Here is a 26,337-nt window from a genome sequence, read left to right as displayed (position 1 = left end):
AGTGTTTTTGCTCATGGTTTCTGCCCCCTTGCAGACTCAGGGCTTTTCCAGCGTCTCTGATGCTGGTCTACATCAGAGAGGAGTAAGGCAGATGTGCCATGAGGAATACACCCCGTCTGCACGGGCATTGCCGTTGCACCACGGTCAGCCTGACCTGCCACATCTGCGTGCTCACACACGACACGCGTGTGAGTAAGGCATCGGGCAGCGAGTGCTGGCCAAGCTGGGGTGATTCACATGCAACCAGCGCGGGAATTCACCAAATCGTGCAGGGGTCACGGGTGCGATAAAACACGGGTGCACTAACGTGCGCGGGCAATGTGTGCGTGTCGCCCTGTGTTCGAGACAGTGCCCCAGGTGTGTGCAGCACGTCACAGGGCGCCGGGGCTCGCAGCAAACGTGTGCACACCAGAGGGGATTTGTGCTATTTTTACTGACCACTTGCAGGCAGGCTGCGATTTAAAACTCCCCCTCCGCTGCTGGCCCCCGGCAGTGTGTGGCTCTCTGGAGGCCAGGCATCACCTCCCTCCTGCACAGCCCTGAGGTAAGGCGCTGCCCCGGGTGTCCCCCCACCCGTGACTCCCTGGGTGTGCTAGTGCTTGACACGGGCGCGAGCGTGAGACCACTGGGACTTGCACGTGGAGGCATGGCAGAGAGGAGCCCCCGGCACATGAATTTGTCTGAATTTGTCCCCCTCTCTGAGGTTGCTCAGACATTTTCTCTGCTCTTGGAGAGAGGATTGGTGAGACTGCAACGGGGAGAAATACTGCTAAAACACCCAGCTGGGCTTTGGAGCTGAGATTTGCTCGATTTTTCTGAAAACCAGCAAACAGGACTGTTTTGGGGAGCATTTGTCTGTGTGTCCTAGCCTGACTGCTCACGGTCACTTGTGTGACCAGGGAGGTGAGGTTCAAGGGTGCGAGCAGAGTGTGTGTGGCATCATGTTAGCTGGGCGTGTGTTTGTGGTATGTCTCGAGCCCCTTGGGATGGGGGAGGATGTCAGGATTGACTGTGTTTGGATTTATGGGGTTATTTCTTTTAAGGATTTCCATGATCTAATGGTTTAATAAGCTTTTTAAGCTTTTCATGGCTGGGGGCATGCAAACAGTGCAGAATTAGCTTGTCCAGATCCTCTCGTCCCCATCAGAGAACAAAGTCTCTTGTGGATGCTCCAGATCCAGCTGAAGCCCAAAAGTCCCTGCATGAGATTGCTGGGGATGTTTTACTGGCACAGCTGAGTCCCGGCTGTCCTCTGGGAAGCCACTTTGGAACTATCGTGCCCTAAAAATTGATTGACCTTGGTAGAGGTCGTCAGCCTGAGGTGTGGTATGGGTCCCACCTTCTAGGGACGCTGGGCTTTGCTCCGATGCGGAACGCTGGAGACACTGAGAGGCTTCACCCAGCCATTGCTCACCTCCAGAGAGCCAAAGGCTTTTCTGCCTCCCCCAAAATAAATTGGGGGAGAGCAGCTGGGACCTGACCAGCTCAGTGCACCGATGTCAGGCAAGAGGAGCCGCCTTCCCTGCATGTCCTCTGGGATTTTTGTCGTATCACCAAAAACCTCCAAAAAGGCATGAAACTGGCGGCTCCGGCTGCATCTGACTGATGTGGCTTTTGGGAGAAAAAAATTTCTGTTCTTGGGATTTTTCCTTGTAAATCCAGAGATCTGGCAGGCTCTGGGGGAGATGATTCCTGCTGGGATTTTATGGCATTTCCCCCACAAACTCCATCCCTTCAGGCCACGGCTCTGGCCAGGCAGTGGGGGGCACGGGGAGGGAACAGGGACAAGCGGATGGAGCCGGGAGGTGCACTGCGATTTGCTTGGCACAGGCTCCACGCACACCTGGGAGCAGCTGTTTGAGACCAGAATTGTTCCTTTTTCTTCCCCCCAGCAGGAATCTTTGGGGTTTCAAACAGTGTCCAAATTTAGGGGGATGCAAAGAGATCAGAGCAAAAAAATCCCAGCTTTGCCATTTCAGTGCTAAGGAGAAGGGCTAAACCCACCACTGGAAAATGCCGTTTCTTTCTGAAGTGTGGCATCAGTTTGTTACTCCTGGTTGGAAAGAGAAAAAAAAAAAATTGATTGGCATGTTCCCACACATTTTTCTATTACTCAGGCTTACACGGTGCCCCAGCTTCTTGGCAAGAGAGGGAGGTGTTAGAGGCAGTGCTGGGGAAGCTAGCGAGGCAGTGCATTTTGAAGCAGCTGCCAGGGCATAGGATTACCAAGGAAATTTAAAATATGGAACTGTGACTGTTTCACCAGGGACGTGGCTGCTAAAGGAATCTGCTCAGCCGCTTGGCCATGACTTGTTGCCCCTTGCTCCGTCACTCCTGAGACGGGTTTTGGCTCCACTATCCTTGTGGCTGCCCACAGGGAGCTGCGGGACGGGACTCCCCGAGCCAACACAGTGCGGGGGACCCCAAGGTGCCCCGTTTCTCCTGAGCTTTCCAGCCACGCTCGCCTCCGTCCCTTCGCCCCGAGCTGGGGTGGGTGACGCAGCCGGCAAGGGAGCAGCTCAGTGCTTGGGAAAACCCCCGAGGAGCAGGAGACCAAGTCCTGCAGGGCCGGCTGGAGGCAGGTTGGAGCTTGCCCGAAATAAGGTTTCCTCGGAGCTATGTGGTTCGTCTTGGTGTTTCACAGAGGGATGGCGAGGCTGCGGAGTCGCTTCCCTCCGCCGACAGCACGGGGCAGCACCGGACCTCAGGAGCATCCCGCCACCACCGACGCTTTCTGGGTTCGGGTGGATTTGGGATTTGCTCCTTTGTTTCAGCTTCTTTCCTTTTTTTTTTTTTGCAGGTGAACAGCACACCGCCACAATGCCAGAGCCGTAAGTAGCGCGGGTTTCCCTCAGATTTCACTAAATTGTCGCCTGGCTGCTGGGCTGCTCGTGCCGGCTGAGCTAGTCCGTTTTTGGAGGGGCTCAGCTGGGAGACCAGCCCGTGCTTAAGACCTCTGTGCCATTCCCCTTGCAAAAACTATCTTTAAATAAAAATTGTTAGTGATTTCAATGTCCCGATTCAAACCTTGGAGCTTTCCTGGATCCCAAAATAGGGATCCGAGGTGGGCAGCACCACTCGCTTTGCCATGAGGCTCTTTGTACAAATATAACATGTTCCCCGGTGTGAACAGAAGGGAGAAACCTCCCTGCAAGTCTTTCATCAAGCAGTGACACGGAGATGCCCCAGCCCTGCAAACCTGAACATGATCCAAGCATCCTGCGTGCCAGCCCCTGGCTCCGTGGGGAGCGCGTGAATGAGGGTGTTGTGGCCCGAACCACAGGGACCGAGCTGGAGCTGGCACGATGGGCACCGTGACAGCGCATGTGCTGCGTTTGAGTGGCATTTTGGCTTTCTGAGCAGTGGCCCTGAGCGCCCACTGCATTTCCAGAGAGCACCGTCATCTCAGACCTGGCTCACTTGCAGGTGGCAACTATTAGATACAGAAATAAGGAAACCAACTGCAATCACATGAGATGTTTTTCTTCACTGTCACCTCTTTTTGACTCTTACTCACTGATGCCCTGTTCTCTTCTCTTGTTCCTTATTGCTCCTTCCTGAACGCACGCCTGCCTGCAGGGAGGTAAGTGCCTTTCCTTTCGGGAGCGATCTCGATGCTACTCTGCATTTGCTGTGAGTTTGTTTTCAAAGGGTTTGTTTTTTTTTTCCCCTCCCTTTTCCCCTAGAGAAAATCCAAGATCACAGCCTCACGCAAACTTTTGTTGAAGGTGAGTCCTGAGGGTTGGAAACTCCCTGGGGTTTGTCTTGCTGGGGAAAAGGAGCCGGGGTTGAAGTGCGTGGTCGGTGGGACAGCGATGAGGAACGGCAGAAGTATGGGCCTTGGGGAGCAGCTCCTGTTCCCACCTCTTGTCTTCTCAAAAATCCTCACTCATGTGGGCTTTGTGGTCCATGCACCAAACAAACCTCCCCTCACCTCCACTTTACTAAGGTGGGGAGGGACTCCGACGCCTTCAGCTCTAAAGCCACAGACCTCGTGTTTGTGCACCAGCAGCTCTGCAGCAGAAGCTTGGGAGCTCCCTGGGTTGTGGCTTGGGAAAATCATTTACTGCCACAGCAGAGCAGACTGATGCAAAGAAAGTGCCGACATCAGCATCCATCGGGACCACCGCCACCGCAGCCCTGTGGTACCTCTGGCCATGCTCTTCCCCTTGCCTTCAGGGTCACCACACAAAAGATGTAGGGATTTTTGATGTGTGTTGCAGCAGCACAGCGATTTTGGGAGGACAGCTACAGCAGGGAGGAGGTTTGGGAAGCAGACAGGACTGTCCCATCCTACAGATGTTGCACGAGGAGGCTCAGGGAGAACTGAGGAGCCTGTCTGTTCACACTTCTGCCATTTACTTGTGCTTGTAGAGTTTGATGCTGGCAAAAGCTAAGGAGGAGTGGGATCAGGAGATTGTGGACAAGCAGTCAGAGAAGGAAAGATACCTGTCTGAGCGGATCACACCACTGCGCACCAGTGGGCTTTCCTTGAGCCAGCTTCAGGTATTTCTCAGGTCCGAGGGTGGAGCGAGCTCCTTGGGAGCATGGAGGGGCATCGCTTACCGCTCTCCTGTTGTGCTTGGCCCCCAGGACCTGTGCAGGGAGCTGCACGAGAAGGTTGAAATTGTGGATGAAGAGAGATACGACATCGAAGCGAAATGCAACCATAACACTCGGGAGGTAGGAGGCAGGATGGGCTGTTTGCTTCTACGTTAACTCCCGCCCAGATGGTAGCTTGGGCCTCAATGGGGGTCTGTCATGGACTGGGCTGAGCTTGGATGTGGGACATGCACCAGGATTATCTAAGGGTTGGTATTTGCTCTGCAAGGCATCACTCAGCACAAGGTTCTTCCCTGCCTCAGGGAACTCAAACTGTCCACTGGGTCCACAGGCAACCTCCTCGCTCTCCTGGTCACCCCTTGTGGGTCTGGGAGCTCCTTCTCGTGGTACGGCTGCCATCTGAGCAGGCTGGGACAAGGCAATGGCAACAGCTCTGTGCTCAGGTGGACAGTCCCTTGGTGAAGGCGGTCCTTATGGCTGCAGGAGAGGCTCAGTGTCGGCAGAGACTCCTGCTTCACACAGGAGCTTTTTGTGCAAGGCAGCCATGCGATGACCTCCCACTCCTCCTTTCCTCACCCTGCAGATTAAAGATCTGAAAATCAAAGTGCTTGATCTCCGAGGAAAGTTCAAGCGACCCCCCCTGCGGCGAGTCCGCGTCTCTGCCGATGCCATGCTGAGGGCTCTGCTGGGCTCCAAGCACAAGGTGTCCATGGATCTGAGAGCCAACCTGAAGTCTGTCAAGAAGGAGGACACGGAGAAGGTGGGTGACTCTTCTAGAGGCCAGAGATGGAGACCTCCTAGGGATGCCCTTGCCCTTCTCCAAGGTCCCCTGTGAAACCTGCATGGGTTGTGCTCATCCCTTGTAAGCCTCAGAAATAGCACGGGGCAGTCCTCGTGAGGCACTGCCCATTGCGGGATGTTGTAGGACCACCTGGGAGCAGTTTGACTGGGCCAGGTAACCAGTGGATGATAACAAGTGAGATTTAGGGCTACATCCATGATGCTCTTCCCTCCCAGACCATGTGGGGGTCTTTCAGCTGGGGCCCCCTTGGCATGTCTATTGAGCTGCACTTGCAGACAGTTTGATTTTTGGTCTTCTAGGGAACCAGGAGAGCTCCTATTTGGTGCAATCACACCCAGAAAACACCCAGGAAACTCCCAGACCCAGATTAGATAAGAGAGAGCAAGCCCAGCAAGCACGCTTGGCCTGAGATAAATGGCCCAGTTCACACTGGCTTTGCAGAGAAGCGAAGGGGGAAAGTCTCAATACCAGAGATGGAGAACGATGCCCAAACCTGCCTAGGGTGTGCAGGCACCCCAACAGCAAGAGTTGTGCTGCTTTCCTGGGGCCTCTCCCCAAAGGGGTTTTAGCCTTTGGTCCCAGCTCAGCAGATTGGATGAGAATCTCAATTTTCAATTATTTTTCCTTTTTTTCCCCCTGTTGCTAGCATAGCACATTTTCAGTCCTTTGGATAGAAAACTGTGTTTACAGTCCTCAACGCCAGGTGGTGAATAGATCTGAGTTTATTTTAGTTGTCGTGAGATGACTTTGGGGCATGGCTTGTAATCTATGAATGCTTGTGGGTTGGCAGAGAAGACACCTGAGCGTGCTCCCAGAGCTGCCGTCATCTCCCCTTTCTGTTCTGGAAGCGGCTGCCAGGCTCTCACTGTCACACCAGCAATCCCAGTCCCCTCCAAAAGCTTGGAGAAGGTGGAGATGGGTTTTATGTGGGCTGGGAGGTCTATGCAGAAAGTGTTTTTGCTTGCATTTGCCCCGGTGTGCTGGTGTAAATCTGGAGTAAGTCCCATGTGATGGTTTCTTCCTCCTAAAGAAATTTTCTGGGATTTTTGTGCCTTCTAGTGCATTAATGCAACTTAGCCAGGCTTTGGGGGGGTGTCCACATGAATCCAGACCTCCCTGTAGAGATCAGACTGCTGTTTGCTATCTTCCCAGTCAGCTCTACGTGCAGGGACACACAGCAGAGCTGGCTCTGAGGGAGAGGGCATTTGCAACAGGGCAGCTGCCTTCCCCATGCTGCTTGTGCGCTGGGGCCGAGGGCTCTGTGCAACGGGGTGGGACAGCGTGGGGCTGCTGGCCACCCCATCACACGGCCATTGCAACCCCCATCCCCGTCCCTCCCGGCAGGAGCGCCCTGTGGAAGTGGGCGACTGGCGCAAGAACGTGGAGGCCATGTCGGGGATGGAGGGGCGAAAGAAGATGTTCGATGCTGCCAAGTCCCCCACGGGCCAGTGAGAGGTAGGGGACCGGTCCTCCATCCCCTGCGATGGCCCGTGCTCTCTGCAGCATCCCTGATCTGCGCTTGTGGCCGGGCAAATGCAGAAACCGCCCCCACTCATTACAGAAAAAGGCATCAGATGCCCCATCTCCCACCCCACACTTGGGACGGGTGCCCGTCCCACACGTCCCCGCCATGGAGCCCCTGCCAGCAGCTATCCTCCTCTCCCAGCTTGTCCTCCCCAGCTCTCTGGGGTCTGCTGCCCACGCCACACTCATCCTGCACAGCATGGGCATCGCTGGCACCAATTTCGGGCTGCTAAAAGCAGCCCGAGAACTCCTCTTCTGCCCCACTGCTCTGCTGTGTTTCTTTCCCACAGGAGCATCAGGAAGAAGAGCCTCCCCACCCCTGCTGCCTGCCTCCCTTTTCCTTGCTGCCCCTCCGTGCTCTTTACGCCCTTACCCTGCATTCACCACTGAGCTGAAACACGTGGACAGCTGTGTGGGAAGGAGATCTGAGCTTCTTTCTTTCAGCACTGCCATCAGCCCTGCTCCCGCACGGCCCCGGCACAGCGGCTCCCCAGTATTACCTGCATGGGCCATGCTGTCTCCAAGGGGCCACTGGCCATCCCTCCCCTCCTACTACTGCAGAGAGGCCCTGGAGATGGCTGCTGGTCCTCCCACTCCCCCATCCTCCGGTGGGTACAGCCTGATATGTACCTGCACAGCTGCACGTATATTAAAGGATGGTCTCCTGGGCAGAGTGCTGCGTGGGCTCGTCACTGTGGGAGCATTGGCCAGGGGCAGGTGCTGGTCCACAGCCTGTGGGTCCTTTCCTGCCACCCTGCAATGTCCCTGTGCCGGCGCTCAGGCCAGCAGCACACCCTGGGATCAGACTTGCTTTGGGCTCATCTCTTCCAGCCCCCCAGGCTGCTCCCCAGTGTCCCTGGTGCTCCACCAGCTCTCCTGAGACTCCCCGGCCCCATGCACGGGCCACCCCTGTCCCCTCCGATGCACCGCAGCCCTTGCCGAGCTCCAGCGATGCACCAGCCTCCCAAGCTTGGGTCTCAGTGCAGAGATGGCTGGCTGCCAGCTCCCCCCACCCCTCCCTCTCCTCTGGTTTTGGAAAAGCCTTCAGAGCTTGCTCACCCAGGCACCAACGCTCCCACCGGCTGCCCCATCACAGGCACCGGAGCTGTGGGAATCGGGGCAGCCCCATTTCAAGGCTTAATTCGAGCAATGTTTCAGGAGAGCATGAGATAAATCCATCTTTCAGGCCAAACAGCTCGCGCTTCCCCACTAGTCCTATCATTTTCTATATCACAGCCCCTCAAACTGCAGCTGGTTGAGTGCAAGCAGCTGGGAATGTGCCAGCTCATCCCCAGAGCAGGGCTGGAGGGGAGAATTGGTGAAAATTCACACCAAATTGGGTCTTCTGCCTGGTTGCACTGCAGGAGATGCTGAGGCTCAGCCCCCACGGGGTGCTCTTGGTGGCCGTAGCGGTGCCTTGTCCATGTCCCCAAGGTATCCAGAGGAATCGCAGCATCCATGGTTTCAAATCTGTGCCACGCCGTGGGTGTTTTGCAGCTCACCCCTGTCCCTGTGTAGTGAGCTTGTAAAGCACAGAAAACGCTATGAACTTGGAGCAAAGTGCAGGTCACCAGACAGGCACCAGAGCTGGAAGGAAACACCATCAAAAAGTGCACGGTCTCCAACAGAGCTCAGTCTTCCCAGAAAAACATTGCATTTCTTTAGGGATAGAAAAAGGTGGCCCCTGGCTCTTGCAGGACTTTCTGCAGCAGACTTGGGTAGCTCAGTGGTCAGCAGTGCAAGCGAGGGAGAGCCATCGTAGGGAGGTGGGTTTGGGCTCCAAACCGGCAGGACAGCTGGATTGCTCTGGGCATCACATCCCCTCCTTTGGCCGGTTCAGGGATACTGAGATGAACCGCTCACTTTTGTCCCTGGGCAAAGAGGGTTAGGGCAGATGGCGACACTTATTTCTAGCATGGTCATTAGCACTCGGGCTGCCACAACACCCAGCAGCTCCTTCACAGAGAATTTAAGACTCAGTATGAAAACTCTTCCCAAAATTAGGGTTAGATCAGAGGTGGCTGTCAGCTGGAAAATACACATTCGCTCCCTTAGCAAGCACAGATGCTCAGTCTTTGTGTGTCCACCTGACCCTCCATCCCCATCAGCATCCTGCTAACTGGGGCCAGGACCACACCCTGCATGACCGGAGCAGTTGCACAGCACACAGAACCTTTTCCACCCATTTTTTCCGTTCCAAGCTTAATTTGGCGGAGCAGCCACAGCCTAGCATGGCGCCAGGACTCGCTGACCACTTGTCCTCACCCTGCGCACCTCGGGACGGGCTCCCAGCAGGCGCAGCCCTGGGAAGCGAGTCTCTGTCTTGGCCAACCCAAGCAACTCCGCTCTCGGAGGTGATCGGAGATCATGCGTGGCGAGATCCCAGGATGCTGCCACGGACCAACCTGCCCCACCACTGGAAGCAAAGGGTTTCGGCTACGATCTCGTACCTCCGAGCTCGCTGCCAGAGTGGGAGCCGTGCCGAGGCAGCGTCCTGGGATCTCACCACGCACGCTATCCCCAGAGGGAACTCACACACTCGGCAGCGATCCTGGCAGAGGAAGAAAGGTGTGTAGGGAGAGGTAATAACTGTTACCTGACCAACTGGTATAGCTGGAAAACGCAAGAGAGGTTTCACGGAAACAAAGCCTTCTTCAGACCTGGAACAGAAGCAGAAAATGGCGAGCCAAGTCCGGGTCGAGAACAGTTGCTCTGAGCTTAGTGCAATTATGCTAATTTGGTAATTAAAAAAAAAAAAGGGGGTGGTGTTTGTGGGGCGGGCAGGGATGGTAGTGAGATGAAAGGCAATATGGGTGATGGGTGCTGTGGGACCAGGCTCCGGTCGATGCTTGGCAGCCAGCCTGTGCCCGTGCCCAGCTCATTGTCAGATCGTGAGCACCAAGACACCTGAAACTGCTGCAGAGCAAAACCTCAGGGCTCACCAGCACATCTCTGCAGCCACAGTAAGAGCCAGCCGGGGTGTACTCAGCAAGGTCCCAGAGCCCACAAGCACTCATTGTAGGCTATAGATGACTTTGCATGGCTGCCTTGTGTTTTAGATCGAGGGGGGGAGAGAAAAACCCAACCCCAACGCTCTTCCCTCTGCAAGTTCCCCTACTTTTTCAAAGTACGATGCTCCCCAGTCACTGCTTTCTTCCTTCTCTGGTGGAACACCACATTGATTGGTCATGGGAAAACAAAGTTTTGTGGATTTCAGTTTTATTAGAAACATGGAAAAAACCCATCTCTTTACAGGGGTTGACTCTCGAGGGGAAAATGCAGCTGTCTGCTCTGAGCATGAGGCTCTCCTGGTTGGATCGGGGGACTGGGAGTCAAGTCTTCTCCTCCACCTCTGCTCTGGAGCTGCTTCTGCGGCTCTGGGCTAGCTGGGAGCCCAGCTCTCCCCTTGGTCAAAGGGGCAGGTTGAGCCTTTCATCCCAGGATGTGCCTGGCTTCCCTTGCACCAGGTCAGCTCTGCAGTCCCACTGTTGCTTCCCTCCTAGGTGACAATAATCTCAATTTCTTCCCTCTGAATTGGAAGGGAACCCTACGGTAATCTCTTTTTACTGAAAATTCAGCCCAAATGGGGGACTTGCAAGGTTGTTCTTAGGGAGAGAAGCTGATGCTGGAGCAGTCACTAATGAAATTGTATTTATTTCCAGAAGAATTGCATGAGTCAGTCCTGTCTCCTTGAACTGAGCCGAGCCCTGTCCCTACCATCCTCCAGGTTGCTCCATTGCAGCCAAGAGCCCCCAAAGCAAAGCAAAGCAAAGCAAAGCAAAGCAAAGCACTGGAAGCTTGAAATTGCAGAAATTGCAAATTAAATTGGGCGGTAGAAAAAAATATTAATCAACTCAATGTTTTTCTACTGGAAGGGTTTTGCTGGCAAAACTGCAATGAGGGAGATGCAAAGGGCTTGGCCTGACGTGGCCTTTCAAAAATATCCCTCCTCATTGGTTGTAAAATGGTCCCTTCCCGTCCTAGGATGCTCTGCGACCTCCTTGCTAATCAGTCATGCCTACAGACATCTGAACTGTGCCCAAATGTTTCCCTGAGTGTATTTGCAGCTCAGCTGGAGGCTGGACCTGCAAAGGGAGGAAGGGGAGGAGGATTAGTGGCAATGGGCAACCCCAGGGTGGGAAGGGGTAAAGTTTATCCCACGGCCTCTGAAGACCACTGCAGCACCCTGCCCTGAGTGGGGGTTAATGCCAGGCTGCATTGCCTGGTGTAAAGGTTAAACATTACCCCTCCGCGGCCCCCGTGGCCTCCGCGGTGCTGCCGGTGCAGGATCAAACCCCGCGGCTGCAGCTGCGCAGGAGGCAACCCGGGGGCAACTGCACCACATCGGCAGGGTTATAGCATAACCACCCATCACCCCGGCAGTGGTCGCTGCGGGTCCTGTGTGTCCCCTGAAGTATAAAATGGGAAGAAATGGGTTTCTTCACCCCTGTTTTCCCCTCCTGCACCTGCAGCCCCTGGGAGGAACGGGGCTGGGTTGGGGTATGGCACTTGGTGTGAGGAGGGTACATCCATCTTATCCATCTTCCTTTGCTGTGGCCTGAGCCCTCTCACTCACTGCTCACAGCAGGGGGGATTTCTCATTAATTGCAACTAATTTCACGTGCTATGAGGGATGCAGTGTGCCATACAGCTGCTGGCAATGAGTCACACTTATTCTATCCGTGACCTGAAAAGTTTCCATTGACACCACTTTTGGGGGATGTCCATGGTTCTTCATCATTAGACCTGGGGCATCACAGGAGATGGCATCTACTGAGGAGGCCAGTCTGCAGAGGAGAATGGGAACCTGAAGGACACTATAGCATCCATGGGGCACCATGGTGGCACTTCTGAACCAAGATTTATCTAAACTATTTCTTTTTTTAAAAAAGTTAAATTATAGATGAAAAAAAGCCCTCTGCAAGCTAGGTGCAAGGCAGTTTGGACAACGGTTATTCCTTTCCTACAGAAAACAGAAAAGTCTGTGGTCAGGTTTTGTTCAGTTTCTGAGCAAACACACACCAATCTCAGACACTTCCTGGCTTTCCTATTTCTTTTCTGCAGAGGTATCTCTGCACTATCAGTTTCTAGTGAAAACTGAAACACATCTTCCCAAAAGGTGAGGGAATTGGGAATTGATGGCCCTGGACCATCCCCGTGCCAGTAGAGCACCAGCGGCGGGGATGCAGGGAGACCTCCGTCTGCAGGGGGGAGCGGAGCTTTTTAAAACATTTGCTGGTGGGACCTTTGTGAGCTGTTGCACCACTGCAGCGATGGGATGGCAGCTGAGCAAGGGTGAAAAACCCCTTTTCCTGGCCATGGAGGCCCGTGCCCCAGCCCAGTGGGGAAGCCTGGGCAGATGATGCTGCTGACTCCTCTCCACCACCGGCAGCACGGCAGGGATGAGCCTGGGGAGCCGAGGGAGGAGCTGAGCTGTGGCCGATGCTGGGGGACCGGCATGGGCAAAAAGGGTGGAGGTGGAGGGTTCATCGCTGGGCCCTGGGGCGAGGTTGAGGAATGCCCTAATTACAGCACAGTTGTGGAAACTGGAAGCTCTCCACTGCCCTGTAGCCAAAGAAACAGGCTCTGCGTCGGGATGAGACACAGGACACTGTTCCCAAGGGAAAAAAAAACCTGCTGACACTGGTCTAGCTCCTTAGTGGGTATAAATGGGTGTCTTCTGCTGATCTGCATCAGATGAAGATCTGGCCTCCCTGAGCTCCTTGGGCAGATGCAGGTGTGCCGGCAGAGCCCTCCTGCGAAGCGGCTGGAGAGCTACCCCTGGGCAAAGCGGGTACCCGGAGAGAAGTGCAGTTTTACACTAGATTCTTGCTTGCGTGCAGCAGAGTCCTGTGGCACAACTCCCTTGGCCAAGAGCACATAGCTTTCCTCTCCTGGTTGTAAGTCTGGGACAGCAGATATGACAGCCTGGTGCGCAGAGCAGATCTGGATAACTGTCAGACTGGTTCCCCTGAGCTCCCCTTCCCTGCATGGACTCATGCCCCTGCCTAATTTCATCACCTTCAGCTTCGTGGACCTGCAGTTTGGTCTGGGCTTCGGTGATGAGCTCAGGGTGGCCAAAATAGCTTTTGCAAAGGGAAGTCCAGTCTCACAAAGCGACTGGTGTTCACTGAAGGCATCAATGAGCTTGTGGATAAGGGCAACCTGGCAGATAAGAATTTTCCTGGATTTTGGGAAGCAAAGACCTTTAGGTCAGCCACGGCTAAGAGGAAAAGTCCAAGTAGAGGTAAATAATCAATTAGCACATAGGAAACGATGGTGAGATAACAAACTCTGCTGATAATTCTTGTGTATTCGGCATAGCAGAGATGAAGACTGGTGACACAGACGTTCAGAAGGTTGTTGCAGGACTTGGGGTTTGGGGATAAAATGGCAAGGGAGGTTTGGAGGAGTATAAAGTGACACACAGAGGGAAAAATCCAACACGACTTCATATGTAAGATGATGGGCTCTGGGCTGGCTGTTGCCTGCTTGGGAGTGATAGCTTGGGATTATGGTGAACATGAAAAAACATGAGGAACATCAGGGAAAACATGAGCTAAATGCTCCGTAAAACATGAGCTAAATGCTCCGTGGCAGCAAACGTCTCAAACCATGAGAGATCAATGCTTTGTGCTGCCAAACAACTCCGCAGGACCTCATCCAAATTAAAGGAGGAGAGGGACCTTTTCCAGCAGTGGGGAATAGACCTGGGGAACTCCTTGCTGAAGGATGCTTTTTATACTAACAATTTTCGTGGGTTTGAGGGAAACTGGGCAAATCCATGGAGGAGAAACGCACTGAGGGGTCTTAAATAAAGAGGAATCCACGTTCAGCTCAAAAGGTCTCTGAGCTGAAAATAAAGACCGGGGGAGTGTGAGGGGCGAGTGTCATCGAGGCTCATCCTCTGCCTAATCCCCAGCCACTAAATGCCTGTCTAGAATTTCTTCATCTTAATAATAAGAGGAATCACAAACTGTGAGGTTTTATATTCCTTTGCCGTGTAGATCCTAGCTGGGGTTGTTCTTTCACTACGTTCAGTCTAATCCTTTTTAAAATCCTGTTAAGTCCTATGCTTCAGTGATATCCTTTGGCAATGAGTTTTGCAAGTAAAGTGCTCACTGTGCATTAATCAGAAAGGTTTATTGCTTTATAGTAGCTTGCTGATGCTGAACTGCTATATATAGTTTGTCAGCAATTAGCAGGACGCTTGCAAGGTTATTTAAGTAATGTTTTTTCCTTATGCCACAACTTGCTAAATTTTCTGTGTGTATGAAAACACTTGAAAGACAACTGGTGACTGCAAGAAGAAAGAAAACCAGAGAACGAGCCCTGCTTGGAGCGGATGGCTCATTTCACAGGGCTATCTTTTAGAAATGGGATTTTAATCAGGAACTTTTGATTAAAATAATTCCTTTGGTTGCTCAGGTCCCAGGCACACCCCTGTGGGCTGGAGGCATGCGTGGCAAGCCCAGCCTTATAACCAGTCCCTCGGGCTGATGGAGAGATGGATCTCACGGGGATCAGAAACCAAATTTGTACTCAGGGGGTCCTGGATGACTTTTTCTGCAGGCATCCGCTGTGATAGCTGCCCAGCTGCCCCCAGCAGTGGGAGCACTGGGGTCCTGGCCACGCTGTGCGCCTGGGCTGGCCTCAGGTAAAAACCAGGCTTGGACCCTGCTCTGCTGTGTCTGGGTGCCCCCGTCACCCCGATAAGACAGTCCCCCCATTGCCTTCACACCTGCCCTCTGAAGGAGAGCGTTGCCCTGTGTGAGCATGGGGGGACGGGGTCTCGGGACCAGCCCAGGGGGGGACGATAGGATTGATGGACTGGGTCCAGGCATGGGATGAGCCTGGGCACACAGCTCCCCTCTGGCACAGGGCTTCAGCACCCAAAAATTGGACACCCCCATGCTTGAGCCACTTCCTCTGAGACTTTGTGAGTACTCTCTGCTGTAGCAAAGCTCGTAATGACAGCTCAATCCAAGACATCCAGAAAAGGCTGAAAGGAGCAGGGCACCCTCCCATGCTCTTTGGAAAGGGCTGGACTGCACCCAGACGGAGGTGTTTTAATGACTGTTTTGGATCCCTGGGAGCCAGCCTCCTCCCACTCAGCCCAAGGTAATTCACCTCCTCCACCAGTGTTGGAGGAGTTGTTGACTGGTGGAGAGCGGCTGGTAAAACAGGTTCTCTGAAGGGAGTTGTCTCCGAAACCCTGTGAGACCTGGATGGATCGAGCCCCGAGCGCGGGTCTCTGCTCGAACCCTGGCACAGCAGGCAGCGAGGAGTGATTTGCTTTTGCGTGGCACTCCTGGGCAGGGCGTCTTTTGCACGGCGCCACTAGTAGACAAATTACAGCCTTGCGTCTGTCAAGGTAGATAAGAAACCATGTGATGCAGCGTGGTGGTAAACGGGTTGCAGGCAGGGTAAAGGTGCACAGGGAAATAACCTTGCAGGGAGTTCCTCGCTCCTTGGGGAGCAGAGTCTCCGGGCAGCGCAGATCCCCGTGGGTCCGACAGCACCTTGGCCTTGATGCCTGCACAAGTTTTGGGGGCTCTCTGAAACTCACAGAAAGCAGGAATGTCTTTTAGCAGAAGGAACTGGTCTGATCTCTCCAGGTAGGTGCTATGGTTTAATGCTTAACCCTTTCCACTGGCGAGAGGGAGGGGGTGAGGGTGGGCTGCTGGCACGGCGAGCCTTGGCCGAGGGGTGTTGGGGAGGATGGGAAGAAGGGGCAGCCGCCGTGGGGGGTGTTGCTTGCAGAGGTGGTGCCAGCCCTGTTGAGAGCTCGACACTGCTGGAGTTTCTTGTGGGTGGGCAAGATCAGAGGCATTTTTGTTTCTGCTGCATGGGGAAGCTGAGCGCTGCATAGGAAAATGGCTCTGGAAATGTGTCCTTGCCCCATGTTGGATATATTTTTGGTCTGGTTTGCCTTTCTTTGGGGTACAGTCTGGCTGGGCTGTGCCTCCAGACTTGCTCTGGAGCCGGCTGTGGGGTTTTTCACTCACCTCATATCCATACAGCCCCTGGGTGCGTTCCCCAGCTCTGCCGTGCGGAGGTTGCAGCCTCTGCCCATCTGGTGCTGAGCAAGCCCTGATTCATCGGCAGTTGCTGAACCATCCCCGCAGCCCTGCGGCATTGGCCGCTCCGCTCGGTCTTTCCTAAAAAGTGATTTTGGCTCCGATGGGAGCCGGGGCAGGTGAGGCTCCTGGGCATCGCAGGGTGAGTCAGGGGCTCACACGAAGCCTCAGTGATATGGGGATCGCTCCCAACCTCCCACAGACCCCAAGGCAAGCACCGCCGACCTTGGCTGCACAGGCGGGGTGATGGTGACTCAAATGCAGCCACACTCTCCCACAAAATGGAGCAGAAATCCTAGTTTAAGCAGATGTGATGGCTCTGAGACTTAAGTGCAAACCCCAGTACTTCAGGTAGGACACCCACCACAGCCAGCCCAGAAAAGGGAATTGAGACCCCATTGCTCGGAGGCTGCCAGCTCACACCCTGCTTCCATCACGGATGGGACGGATCTAGAGGGCATCCCAGCCCCATCCAGATCCACCTCCTCTGAGCCACGGACCTGCCCGAACACAAGCTCACCGGGGTCCTGCACCCAGGTTGTTTCACAACCCAGGAAAGCAGTTTCTCCTCTCATTAGATCAGACAGCATTCACTGAAACAGCATAAATGTCAGATATCTCAGCACTAATGATTAACAGGGCAGGAGAGGACAAGGCAGGGGAACACTCGCCAATTTTATTTTATTCATCTCTTTGAGGTTGAAAAAGGTAAGATGGTGAAAAATAAATCCCTCTTTGAAAAGAGGAGGGAAAGATTGGCAAAGCAAAGCCATAGCCTAATGGGCGGATTACTTAATTACAAATAACGAGAAACTGCATGTTGATAATGCCAGGTTACCTGCTGCGTCTGAAGGAGCCAAGCATATTCAAGGCAGGAAAATCTCATTTTCATTTCAAAGGAGCCTATGCATGCAAAAACAAAGAAGTAACTGGCTCTCACGTGGATTTAAACTGGCGTTAGTGCTCCGCGCTGTCACTGCTTGAGGGACAAGAGTGCTTAGCAGAGGCACCTGCGTGCGTACGTCCCCACGCACGTGCTAACCTTGCCGGGTGGGAATGTGTGTGTGCAGTAATTGCTGCACCGGGAGATCACACCATGCCGTGCCAATAAAGCCGTGCTGCCTTCCCAGTGCAGCTGAGCTGTGTACAGATATTTACAGGGTCAGGCCCATGGAGGCGAGCCCAGCCGCAAGGAGGTGAATGGGGAGGTGTCCCCCGGTGGGGAGAGAGCCGGCTGGGGATGCTCACGGGCTCTCTGGGGCAGGTCCCAGCCTTCTCCATCCCTGTCTCTCCCGATGCCAAGCATGGCATGGGGGACCACCTGGAGCCCCCCAGCAGTGGGTCTGATTGCTGTTGGGGCATGAAGGCTGCCTGGGGGTGCAAGGGGCAATGGGGATGGAGGCAGCGGGAGGGAAGGGCAGCACACCCCCTGTCCCCAAACAGGCGCTGAGCTCTCAGCCAGGACCCGTCCCCCCTTTGCTCTCCGTTCTGCTCTGCTGACCCTTTCGCGCTCCCCCACCTCCCTTGACCAGGAAGAACAGAAGCCGTAAATAGTTGCGGGGGGTAATGTGGTTTAATTTATGACCCAACTTTCATTACACAGTAACTCGTGAACCATGCTGCGAGTCACCGTGTCCGCAACGTTAGCGATACTGCAGGCCCGGACCTGCTCTGGCTTTCATGTTCTTAAAAGTCAAATTCAAAGTAAATCCTGAGTCTGGATGAAACTGGAGTGCCAGCTACAGAGCTGGGATGCTGCGACGGGACGGATCCTGCGCAGGGAGGGCTCTGCCCCGTCGGGCTGTTGGGGGTGCTGGGAGCTCTGCTGGGACCCCTGTGTGTTTACAGCTGATTGAGGACTAGTGCTGTAGGTAAATGAACACTGTTGTGAAAAGCTCAATCCAGCCAATAAAAATATTTTCCAACACAGTTCATGCACTGGCAGAGAGGGTGGGCAGGTTTTGCAGAGAAAGGAAGGGAAAGCTGGTGTTTTCCAAACAGCATTTTATTCAGGGTGGCTTTTTATCCCCAAAAATTATACATTTGGCTTGTGCAAAATAAAATCTTTAAAGATGACTTTTTAAAGATGATTACAAACCTTGTCTTTTTGGTACAGTTTGTGATTATAAACAACTCCCAGTCCCAGCCACATGCAGGGAGTAAGAGGAGCTCCTGCTGTCCCTGTTTCCAGGCAGAGCTTGTCAGTAGTTGCCTTCAGCCTCTGATGCTTTTGCATCTAAGGCTTTTTGCTCAATAAAAATTAAAATGCCATCGCCACAACTCACGTTGGGGCTAAAATTTTCTGCCACTAGTGGTTACCCTTCCAGTTTATGTGGTTGAGATCTATGTGGTGGCTCTAGGGTCCTGGTCTTGCTGAGTTACAGGTTAAATATCCTTGCCTGGGAAGGTTTGCTTAATGTAGGGATTCCTTTTAAATGAGTGCTCCCTCCAACAGAAGAAATTAGGAGTTGTAAAGTCAAGCGCTTATGTTGGGAAATGACTGCATCAGCTGGGTGGAGCGAGAGCGCTTTGCAACACCTGGCTCGTGTTGGCATCCCTCTCCTCCAGCCCCGTGCAGCAGCCGGGGAAGGCAACCTCCATCAGCCCCTTGGCCCTTGCCCGAGGGTGTTTCAGTCTCCTTTCTTGTCTGGCATCAGGACTGCAAGCTCCCCATGCAGGACACAGCCTCACCGTGTCCTTATGTTTCATCCCAAACAGCCTGGCCAGGCAGAGGACCCTTGAGGATGAAGAAGAGCAGCAAAGAGAGCGCCGGCGAAGGCACCGGAGCCTGCTGTCCTCCACGTCGATGGATGAAGAACCTCCTAGCCCTGTGAAAGACACCAGTCCAGCTTCCAGCAGGTGTGTGGGGTCCTGCTAGCATCAGTCTTACTCATGATGCTGATGGCTCGCAGCTTGCTGTCTTGTTTTTCTCAATCCTGAGCCAAAGCTGCTGCAATTGGTGGGACTCTTGTCTGGATGAGAGTGGGCTGAGCTGTGGGAAGAGCAGGGGTCCAACGGGCCTTTGCACAGAAGGATGGGCTTCACAGGAGGAGCTCCAGTGGGCTCAATCATGGGTCTCAACATGACAGTTGATGAGGAGCTGGTGTGCCACGGTGAGGACTGGTGCCGAGGTTGAGCTCAGGTGGGTGCTGGCCATGCCCTGGTGGGATCTTGAGCAGGTAAGACCAGACAGGCACCCATCTCTGCAGGGCAGGTGAGCCGAGCATGCAGAGCCTGGCTGGCTGTCCTCCTCCTCCTCTGAACCTTGCAGTGATGTTGTATGACCTTTGCTGAAGTGGGGAGGTGACCCACGGGCTTTCCAGTGGTGCTCCCAAAGTCCCTTGCTGCAGGGAGCTGGGATTTGGAGGTGTCCTGAGGTCAGGCTGCCCTTACACAACCTGAGCCCCTCTCTAAATTGATTCTGGAAATGTTGAATATTTAGATGGTTTTTGTCCACAGTGAGACTCATGCTCTAGAGGTGTTTCTTTCTGTGTTTCAGATAGGATGGAGTTAGGATGCTTGGGTTGGATATGGGTTGAATAGGGGCTGGACATGACTAATACGAACAAGCTAGACAGGACAAGTCCCCCTTCCCTGGTGCTAGCATAGGCTGGCCATGTGGTGACTGCAATTCAGGAGGAGGGCAAATATTATCCCGTCTCCTTCCCAAGCCCTGGAGACTGTGTAGATACAGTCTGCATGGCCCTGGACAAATGTCCTATCTGCCCCTTCCCAAATCTGGTGCCTATGTTTGCCTGTGGGAAGGAGGGGAAATGACTGTTTCGCAGAATGTGTTGGGACTGTGGTTGGACCCTGCCCTAGCAGACTGACTTACAACCAACACTTTAAACTTAAAGATAGTGGTATTTTTTCCTAGTCTAGTGAAGAGCCACAGACACACGTCTCATCCAGCAGCAGAACCAGCACGCTGCTCTGAGCCCACAGCTCCTTGGCACAGGACTTGGTGGATGCTGATGTCCTGGGATGAGGCTGCAGAAATGCTTAATCTCTGCCACAAAAAGGAAAAAAAGACTTTTAATCTAAACTTGCCCTCAGAGAGCCTAGCTGGGGTGACGGGGATGAGTGTGGCTGCAAGTCCTGGTCTGCAAGGATGACTCCAGGATGTTGGTGGGATCTTTACATCCCCCCAGAGCCTTTCACCTGGGTTAACCTCACCTGCAGCATAAAAGCCAGCCCTCTGGCCCCGGGGTGCTGAGGTTTGCCCCCCATTTTGTCTCCATCTTTAGACCTCAATCCCTGGTGAAGCCAGTGTCTCCGGAGGACGGGGAAGACCGTAAGCTCTTGGAGGTGCTGAAGACGCAAGAAGGGAGACGGACAAGGTCCCCGATGGCCGTCTCTGAAAAGCTGAGGCAGGAGAAGGAGCAGCAGGAGACAGGGCTGGCAGCAAGCTGTGCCGAGGCAGGGACGCAGCCACGCACGGGGCAGGAGAGCATCCAGGCTGGAGAGCGGGGTCAGGATGTGGCCAAGGGCAGAGGGGACCCACCAGGAGACCAGCACCCGGACCCAGCTTCGGAGAGGAAGGCGGTGGTGAGGGGACGGCTCCAGGACAAAGAGGGACAAGGTGTGGGGACTCCTCGGGGGGAGCAGAGGAAGGAGGCGGGGGAGCCGCAGCAGCGGGCATCACCGGAGCTGGGGCGCTGCCGGCTCCGTGAAGTGAAGATCCTGACCAGACACGGAAGCCGCAGCATGGAGCAGAAGACAGCCTCGGTGGTGACCTCATCTCTGGACCAGCAGGTGAGCAGGAATGGACAAAGCATTGGGGTGCGAGGTCCTGGGTGCTGGGAGGACAGCAGAGAGAGGGAGAGCCCAAAAGTGTCAGGAGGTAAATGGGACCTGTGGGCTTTTGGGGAAGGTTCTTCTGAGAGCTGCAGACCACGAGGTGCTGGACAGGTCCCACCACCTCCTTTCCCTCCTTTGCATGTACTATTCTGATCACCTTCTCTGGCAAGTCCCTACTGATTGCCATCACGGTTTCACTGAAGAGGTGTTTGGGGCTTTGCATATCCAAGTGAGACAGCCGAGGTTTGGAGGATTTTGATCTCAAACTCCTGCCTCCAAATCGGTTCCCACCCTGGCTGCTCGGCTCCCTGCACCTCAACCTTCTCTGCAGACTCTGCAGGGATGCATCAGATGTCTACTTTTTCCTCAGCAACCGTCCAGGAATCCCTCAAAGGAGGTAATACAGCTGTCTCCCACGCAAGATGAACCTGCAGAAAAGTCAGATACTTCTCCAACTCATGTCACCTACAGCAGCTCCATCAGACGAACTAGCCCAAGAACTGTCTCCTTTCGGGTAAGAGCTAAAGCAAGTGGGAGAATGACCCCCATTTAGGCAGTGGAGGGTAGGGGGAAGGAAGGGTTGCTTTGGTCTCCAGTTTATGTTGGCAGAGCCTGTTCCCAAAAGCGTGTTCAAAATCCACCCTTGACCCGGGCATTGCAGTTCTGCTTCAGTCTTTCCTCCATTTTCCTTCTCCACGTCTGACCAAAGGCCTGCGATCATGAACGTGCCCATGTTCATGTGCTTTGTGCTGGCATGGAAACTTGTGGGAAGTGTTGAGAAAACAGGGAGCTCATTGTCCTCAGATTTTCCAAAGAGTCACAGGAATGACCATCCACCCTCCGGCATTTCTAGTCTTCTCTGAGAGCACAGGATAAAAATAAAATCCGTCCTCCTTCTTGTCCCTTGTTACATCCCTGAGAATATCTTCAATTCTAGCCCCCTAAAAAAGATCTCTGGAATAAAGTGCTTGGAGAGGCTGGGAAAATCAAGAGCTGTTGAGATCCTCCCTGCTGTGAATCAGGGCTGACTGGCTAGGCTTAATTGACTTTCATGGCGCTTTATTGGGAATAAAACAGTTAGCACTACAAAGTGTCTTTAGTCTGGAGAGCTCTGAGATATGAGATAGGCTCTGGTGTGGGTGAAAATGGAGCTTGCTTGAAAATGGGGCAGGTGAGTCTGAGACAGTTTCTCTCAGGTTTATCTTTGATAACCAAAGATGGCTCCAGTATCTCCTCTCCTTGTGTCTTCCAGATGATCTCAAGAAAACAGAAAGAAGAAAGCCAAAGCCCTCTCACAAGGAGGTCAGCACCTCTCTTCATGTTATTTTGGTCTTGCTGGGCAGGAATTGTCATCCTTTGTTTTCCAAGGGAGGAGGAGGAGGTGATGGGACCTGGTACCAGCTAGTGAGCGCCCTGGCACAGGTCTGCTGAACATTGGCCCCCGGGGTGCCTGGCTGACCAGGCAGCGATGCTTAGCAGAGGACAGGACAATGTCCAATGTACAGCTTGCATCTGTACAAGATCCCCCCAGCTAGCCCCTGCTGTCTCTTGGTTGATGTAGTTTCTCATCAGTGCTTGTGTCTGCACAGGGGTGGTTAAGTGTTGAGTGGTGCAGCACCATAGAAAGGTCCCATCCTTGGAGATATCAAAACCCACTATACAGGTCCACGAGCAACCTAATCTGGCTTTGGTGGCCAGATCGAGTGATCCTCCCCATCTCCATGGCAAGGTTTGGACAGGTGGCTTAAAAACTTTTGAGGAACCAAGGGCTCAGGTCTGAATGCAGGGAGTCGATAGGATGCCCTCTCCCACCTCTGAATGCAGGTCAGGGGAGTGGGGCTTTACGGGCACCTGGGCTTGCACCTATGCATACTAAAGGCAAACTCATACTGATATTGGTGAAGATGCAGTTCAGACCTGGCAGGGGTAAAGATAGGGTAAACTGAGGAGCTCAGAGCTATTTTTCAATGCACAGTGTGGCCCTAAATAAGATGGTGAGACCCAGAGATCTTGGTCACCAGCAGGGAATGAGCTGCCTTTGGTTCACTTGGCAGACGGATGCAGGAGGAGTGCCTGGGTCGGATGGGGTCTTCTCCTGCCAAGCGGAGTCCCCCAGGACCATGGGCTGAGTCCCAGGAGACCCTGAGGGGGCTGTGTTCAACTCTCTCCCCTTTTCTTCACCAGCGCGAGTCTGAGGATCCCAGGTAGCAGCACCACCATTGGGGAGAAGCTGGAAAAGTACACCTCGGCTGTGCAGGTACCGAAACCCCTTGGCATAGCCGGATTGGCGTGGGAGGGATGTGTGGGGAGAGGGAGAGGGGTGGCCTGAAGCTGAGCGGTGAAGGGAGAGAGGGACTGAGCTGCACCAAACAACCAGCGCTAATGGGGTTGAAGAAGATGGTCCCAGGCAGAAAAAGGGATCGACCTCAGGATTTTAGGAGCAGGGAGGGGATATCCCTTGGAGGGGATCATGGGGATGCTGCATGGTCCTGCTGGGGGGAGCAGTGGGGCAATCCCATGAGCTGGTGATGGGCAGGGAGGGAGCAGACCCCAACGGGCTCGGGACGTGAGCCAGAAGCAGGACTTTGCTTTTTACCACGTGGGGTGCAGCACGGCCCCTGCTGATGCCCCTCTCTCCTCCCAGCGCTCGGAGGTGGTGAAATCATCCCTGACGGTTCAGAAGAGCCTCTTGTTGTCCTCGGAGGGGGTGGCCAGCAAGCGCAACTTCTTCGAGTCGAGCACTCCCAGCAAGGCTGAGCCGCTGGCTGTCAGGAAGGTAAGGGCAGGAGCTGGCCCGAACGAGGATCTTCCAGCAGGGTCCTGTGCTGGGGCAGGCACCAGCTTTTTGGACAAATCTTCCCCTGTTTGGATACCAATGCGCAGGCCCGGCAGGCTGCTGCCTGGATGCAGTTTGGTGGGAGTTTGGTGCTTGCTGAGCGGTGCCAGGCAGAGCTGGGCTCAGGCACCAGCTGCCACCAAAACCGTGCTCTGGCGGTGTATGGGTTCATGCTGATGCGCTGGTATTTGAGGAGCTGGGGTGGAGCCAGGGTGTAGGCTGGTCTCTGCCTGTTGCAGGTTTGCCTAGCCTCCCCGTGCCCTGGGGACTGTCCCGGGTTACATTCATGCAGTGGGAGAGCTGGTGCTGTAACCCTGATGCCCCTCTCTGTGCCACAGGACAACCTGAAGATCCCGGGATCGGTGACATCCCGCATTAATCTGTGGGTCAGCCGAGCTCAGGAGCCTGCCAAGGAGGAAAAGAGCAAGGTACTGGCTTGTGCTGACACCTCAGGCTAGAGCCCTGAGACCAGGCAGCCTGGCGGGACATGTCCATGCATCTGGGGTGGTGGGGCTTGAAGGGTTGAGGAACCCTTGGCTGAACCCATTCAAGGGTTTGAGAGGAGCTTAGCCAGGGTCGGAGGTTTGGGTGCTGCAGGGCCACTACGGCGAGATGTCGGGGCTCTACTTGTTGCTGTGCTGTGATCCTGATCCTGAAGTGCCCGAGGCAGCTGCTCCCAGCCCTTGGTGGGGTGAGGAGGGAGCAGGCACCAGCTGGGTGCATGTCCCAGGGGACATGCAGGGGCACCTGACCCTGCCACCAGTGAGAGAGATCACCCCAGTATGATCCCATCTCTACCAGTGTCTGGAGGACTAGCTCTGACCTGGAGGCCACTGGGAGATGAGCCATACGCTTGGTCCTTCAGCACTGGGCTCTGCGGGGCTTGGAGACCTATGTGTGCACTGAGAGGTCCTGCTGCATGTGGGGTTCTGGAGTGATCTGCATCCCTGTGTGTATCCCAGACCCCGAAAGTAGGGTGTCTTGTAGCTGTGGGGTCAAAGTGCCCAGCTAAGGGGACTCAGAGCTCAGCACTTTGCCACCACAGCTGCTCCAGGGACAAGGATGTGAGGGAGATGGGCAGGAGACCCTTTGGCCTCAGGGTAGTTTACTGTACTTGGACAGGAGAGGTTCAGCAAGTCCTGGGGAGGTGTCACTGTTTACAGCAATAAGGTGTTTTGCCACCGCTCATAGCAGAGTCTCCCGCAGCCGCCTGGGTACAGGACCAGGAGGGGCAGCTCCAGCCCAGCCCTGCAGCCTGGGCAGGCAAGCCCAGGCACCCCCAGTGCTGAGCTGCAGAGATTAGCACTGCCCAAACGTGTCTGTACCAGGAGGCTGTGCTGGCTCTGTGTCTGCCAGGAAAAGGTTTGCTCCTGGGGTCACTCTTGGGTAAAGCTTGCAGCAAGTTTATCAGTTTTTCCTATAATAACGCCTGCTGCCATCCATCTCTGTGGGCTGGAGCTGCACTTGGTTTTGAGGGTCTACCAGGTGCATGATCTCAAAGCTGGCCAGTTTTACCTGGAGCACGTATGCTTCAAGGTTTGGTTAAAGTCAGACCAAGGCAACACTGCACGTGATGCATGGGGAAAACCTTCTTGTGCCACTTAGGACTCTCCCGTTTGCAGGACATCAGGAAAATAAACAGCCTGCCAAACCGTGATGTCTGGGTAAAGCAGCCTGGAGACACCCCTGGAGACACCAAGGTAGACATGGAGCTGCTTTGAAAACTGGTACATCCTCTGAGCTAGGGGCAGAGCTGGGATCTGCTCGCCGGTGCATCACCCACAGGGCAGGTGTGGGAGAACCAGGCTATGGGAGGGAGAGGGGTCGTGTGGGACATCCAGGACCCCATGACTTGGGGGAGTCAGCAGGAGGGGTCAACTGGACGCAGCTGTAAGGGTGAGAAGGGATCTGGTCTGGGAGAGGAAGGGAAGTGGCATGTGGTGAAATTTAGGGGATGCCTGCCTGCCCCATCCCCTGTTTAGGACAAATATGGTCCTGGTTAAAGTAACTGCCTTTGGGGGTGTGCAGCCTCAGGCCCGGCCTCACTGTTTCTCACTTTCTTTTCCAGTTGTAATAATATCAGATGATCTGGGAAAAACTGTTTTGCTCTGAAGATCAAAGCCCAGCCCTACCCAACCATCCAGCAGCCCACTGCCATGAGACTCTCCTGCGCCATGTGTGCACCCCAGGTCGCCGGGGTCTTCTGCTTGTGGGATGGGAAGGAAGAAGGCTGGAAGATTATCCCTGCGCCCCCAGTCCTCACCTACTGCCTGCCTGGGAGCGCCCAGGCCTGAAGACTCCTTGCAAATACTGAAGGCAGACTCTTGCCTCGTTTCCCCAAAATGTTTTGATGTTTTACTCCTTATCTCTGGCTGTGCCCCATAACCGCTTGCAAAGAGGATCAGCCTATATGTCTCCTTTGCAGCTGGATCATGTCAGTGGGGCAAGAAGCTGCCTGGCCAAGGGAGTTTCAGCTGCACGTCCATGGACCATGTCCATCCCTGCTGCCTGGCTCATGTGGGGTGAGATGAGGCAGGCAGATGTCACCCCCCCAGGCTGTCACTGCTGGAGGGACCCAACCAAAGGCAAACGGTGTTTGCAAAGTCACACGTGTGCTGGTGTAGCTTGGAGATGCCTCATGGAAGAAGGGTGGACCTGATGGCCCTGATGCTTCCCTCCAGCTCACAGCTGAGCCAGAGTCAGAGACTTGGCCTTCTCCAGCCTGCCCTTAC

General features: G+C 54.3%; 2 protein-coding genes across 2 annotated transcripts; both read left to right on the top strand.

Annotated features, from left to right (window-relative positions):
* Nucleotides 1-2,820: 2,820 nt before the first annotated feature.
* On the top strand, nt 2,821-7,557 carry TNNI1 (troponin I1, slow skeletal type). Its single transcript, XM_050911433.1, is given in 7 exon segments — nt 2,821-2,835; nt 3,687-3,728; nt 4,375-4,506; nt 4,594-4,683; nt 5,147-5,323; nt 6,710-6,820; nt 7,180-7,557. Coding segments are annotated over 6 exon segments (564 nt in total). The 3' UTR covers nt 6,818-6,820; nt 7,180-7,557.
* Nucleotides 7,558-15,117: 7,560 nt separating this feature from the next.
* Nucleotides 15,118-25,731, top strand: LAD1 (ladinin 1). Its single transcript, XM_050911579.1, is given in 13 exon segments — nt 15,118-15,174; nt 15,176-15,257; nt 15,385-15,437; nt 15,440-15,507; nt 18,688-18,828; nt 20,217-20,724; nt 21,140-21,283; nt 22,022-22,071; nt 22,954-23,026; nt 23,414-23,545; nt 23,944-24,033; nt 25,228-25,305; nt 25,674-25,731. Coding segments are annotated over 13 exon segments (1,482 nt in total). The 3' UTR covers nt 25,680-25,731.
* The last annotated feature ends 606 nt before the right edge of the window (nt 25,732-26,337 follow it).

Source organism: Gymnogyps californianus, chromosome 27, assembly GCF_018139145.2.
Source record: "Gymnogyps californianus isolate 813 chromosome 27, ASM1813914v2, whole genome shotgun sequence".
In the NCBI taxonomy this organism is placed as follows: Eukaryota; Metazoa; Chordata; class Aves; order Accipitriformes; family Cathartidae; genus Gymnogyps; species Gymnogyps californianus.
This window is presented reverse-complemented; position numbering and strand designations above follow the sequence as displayed.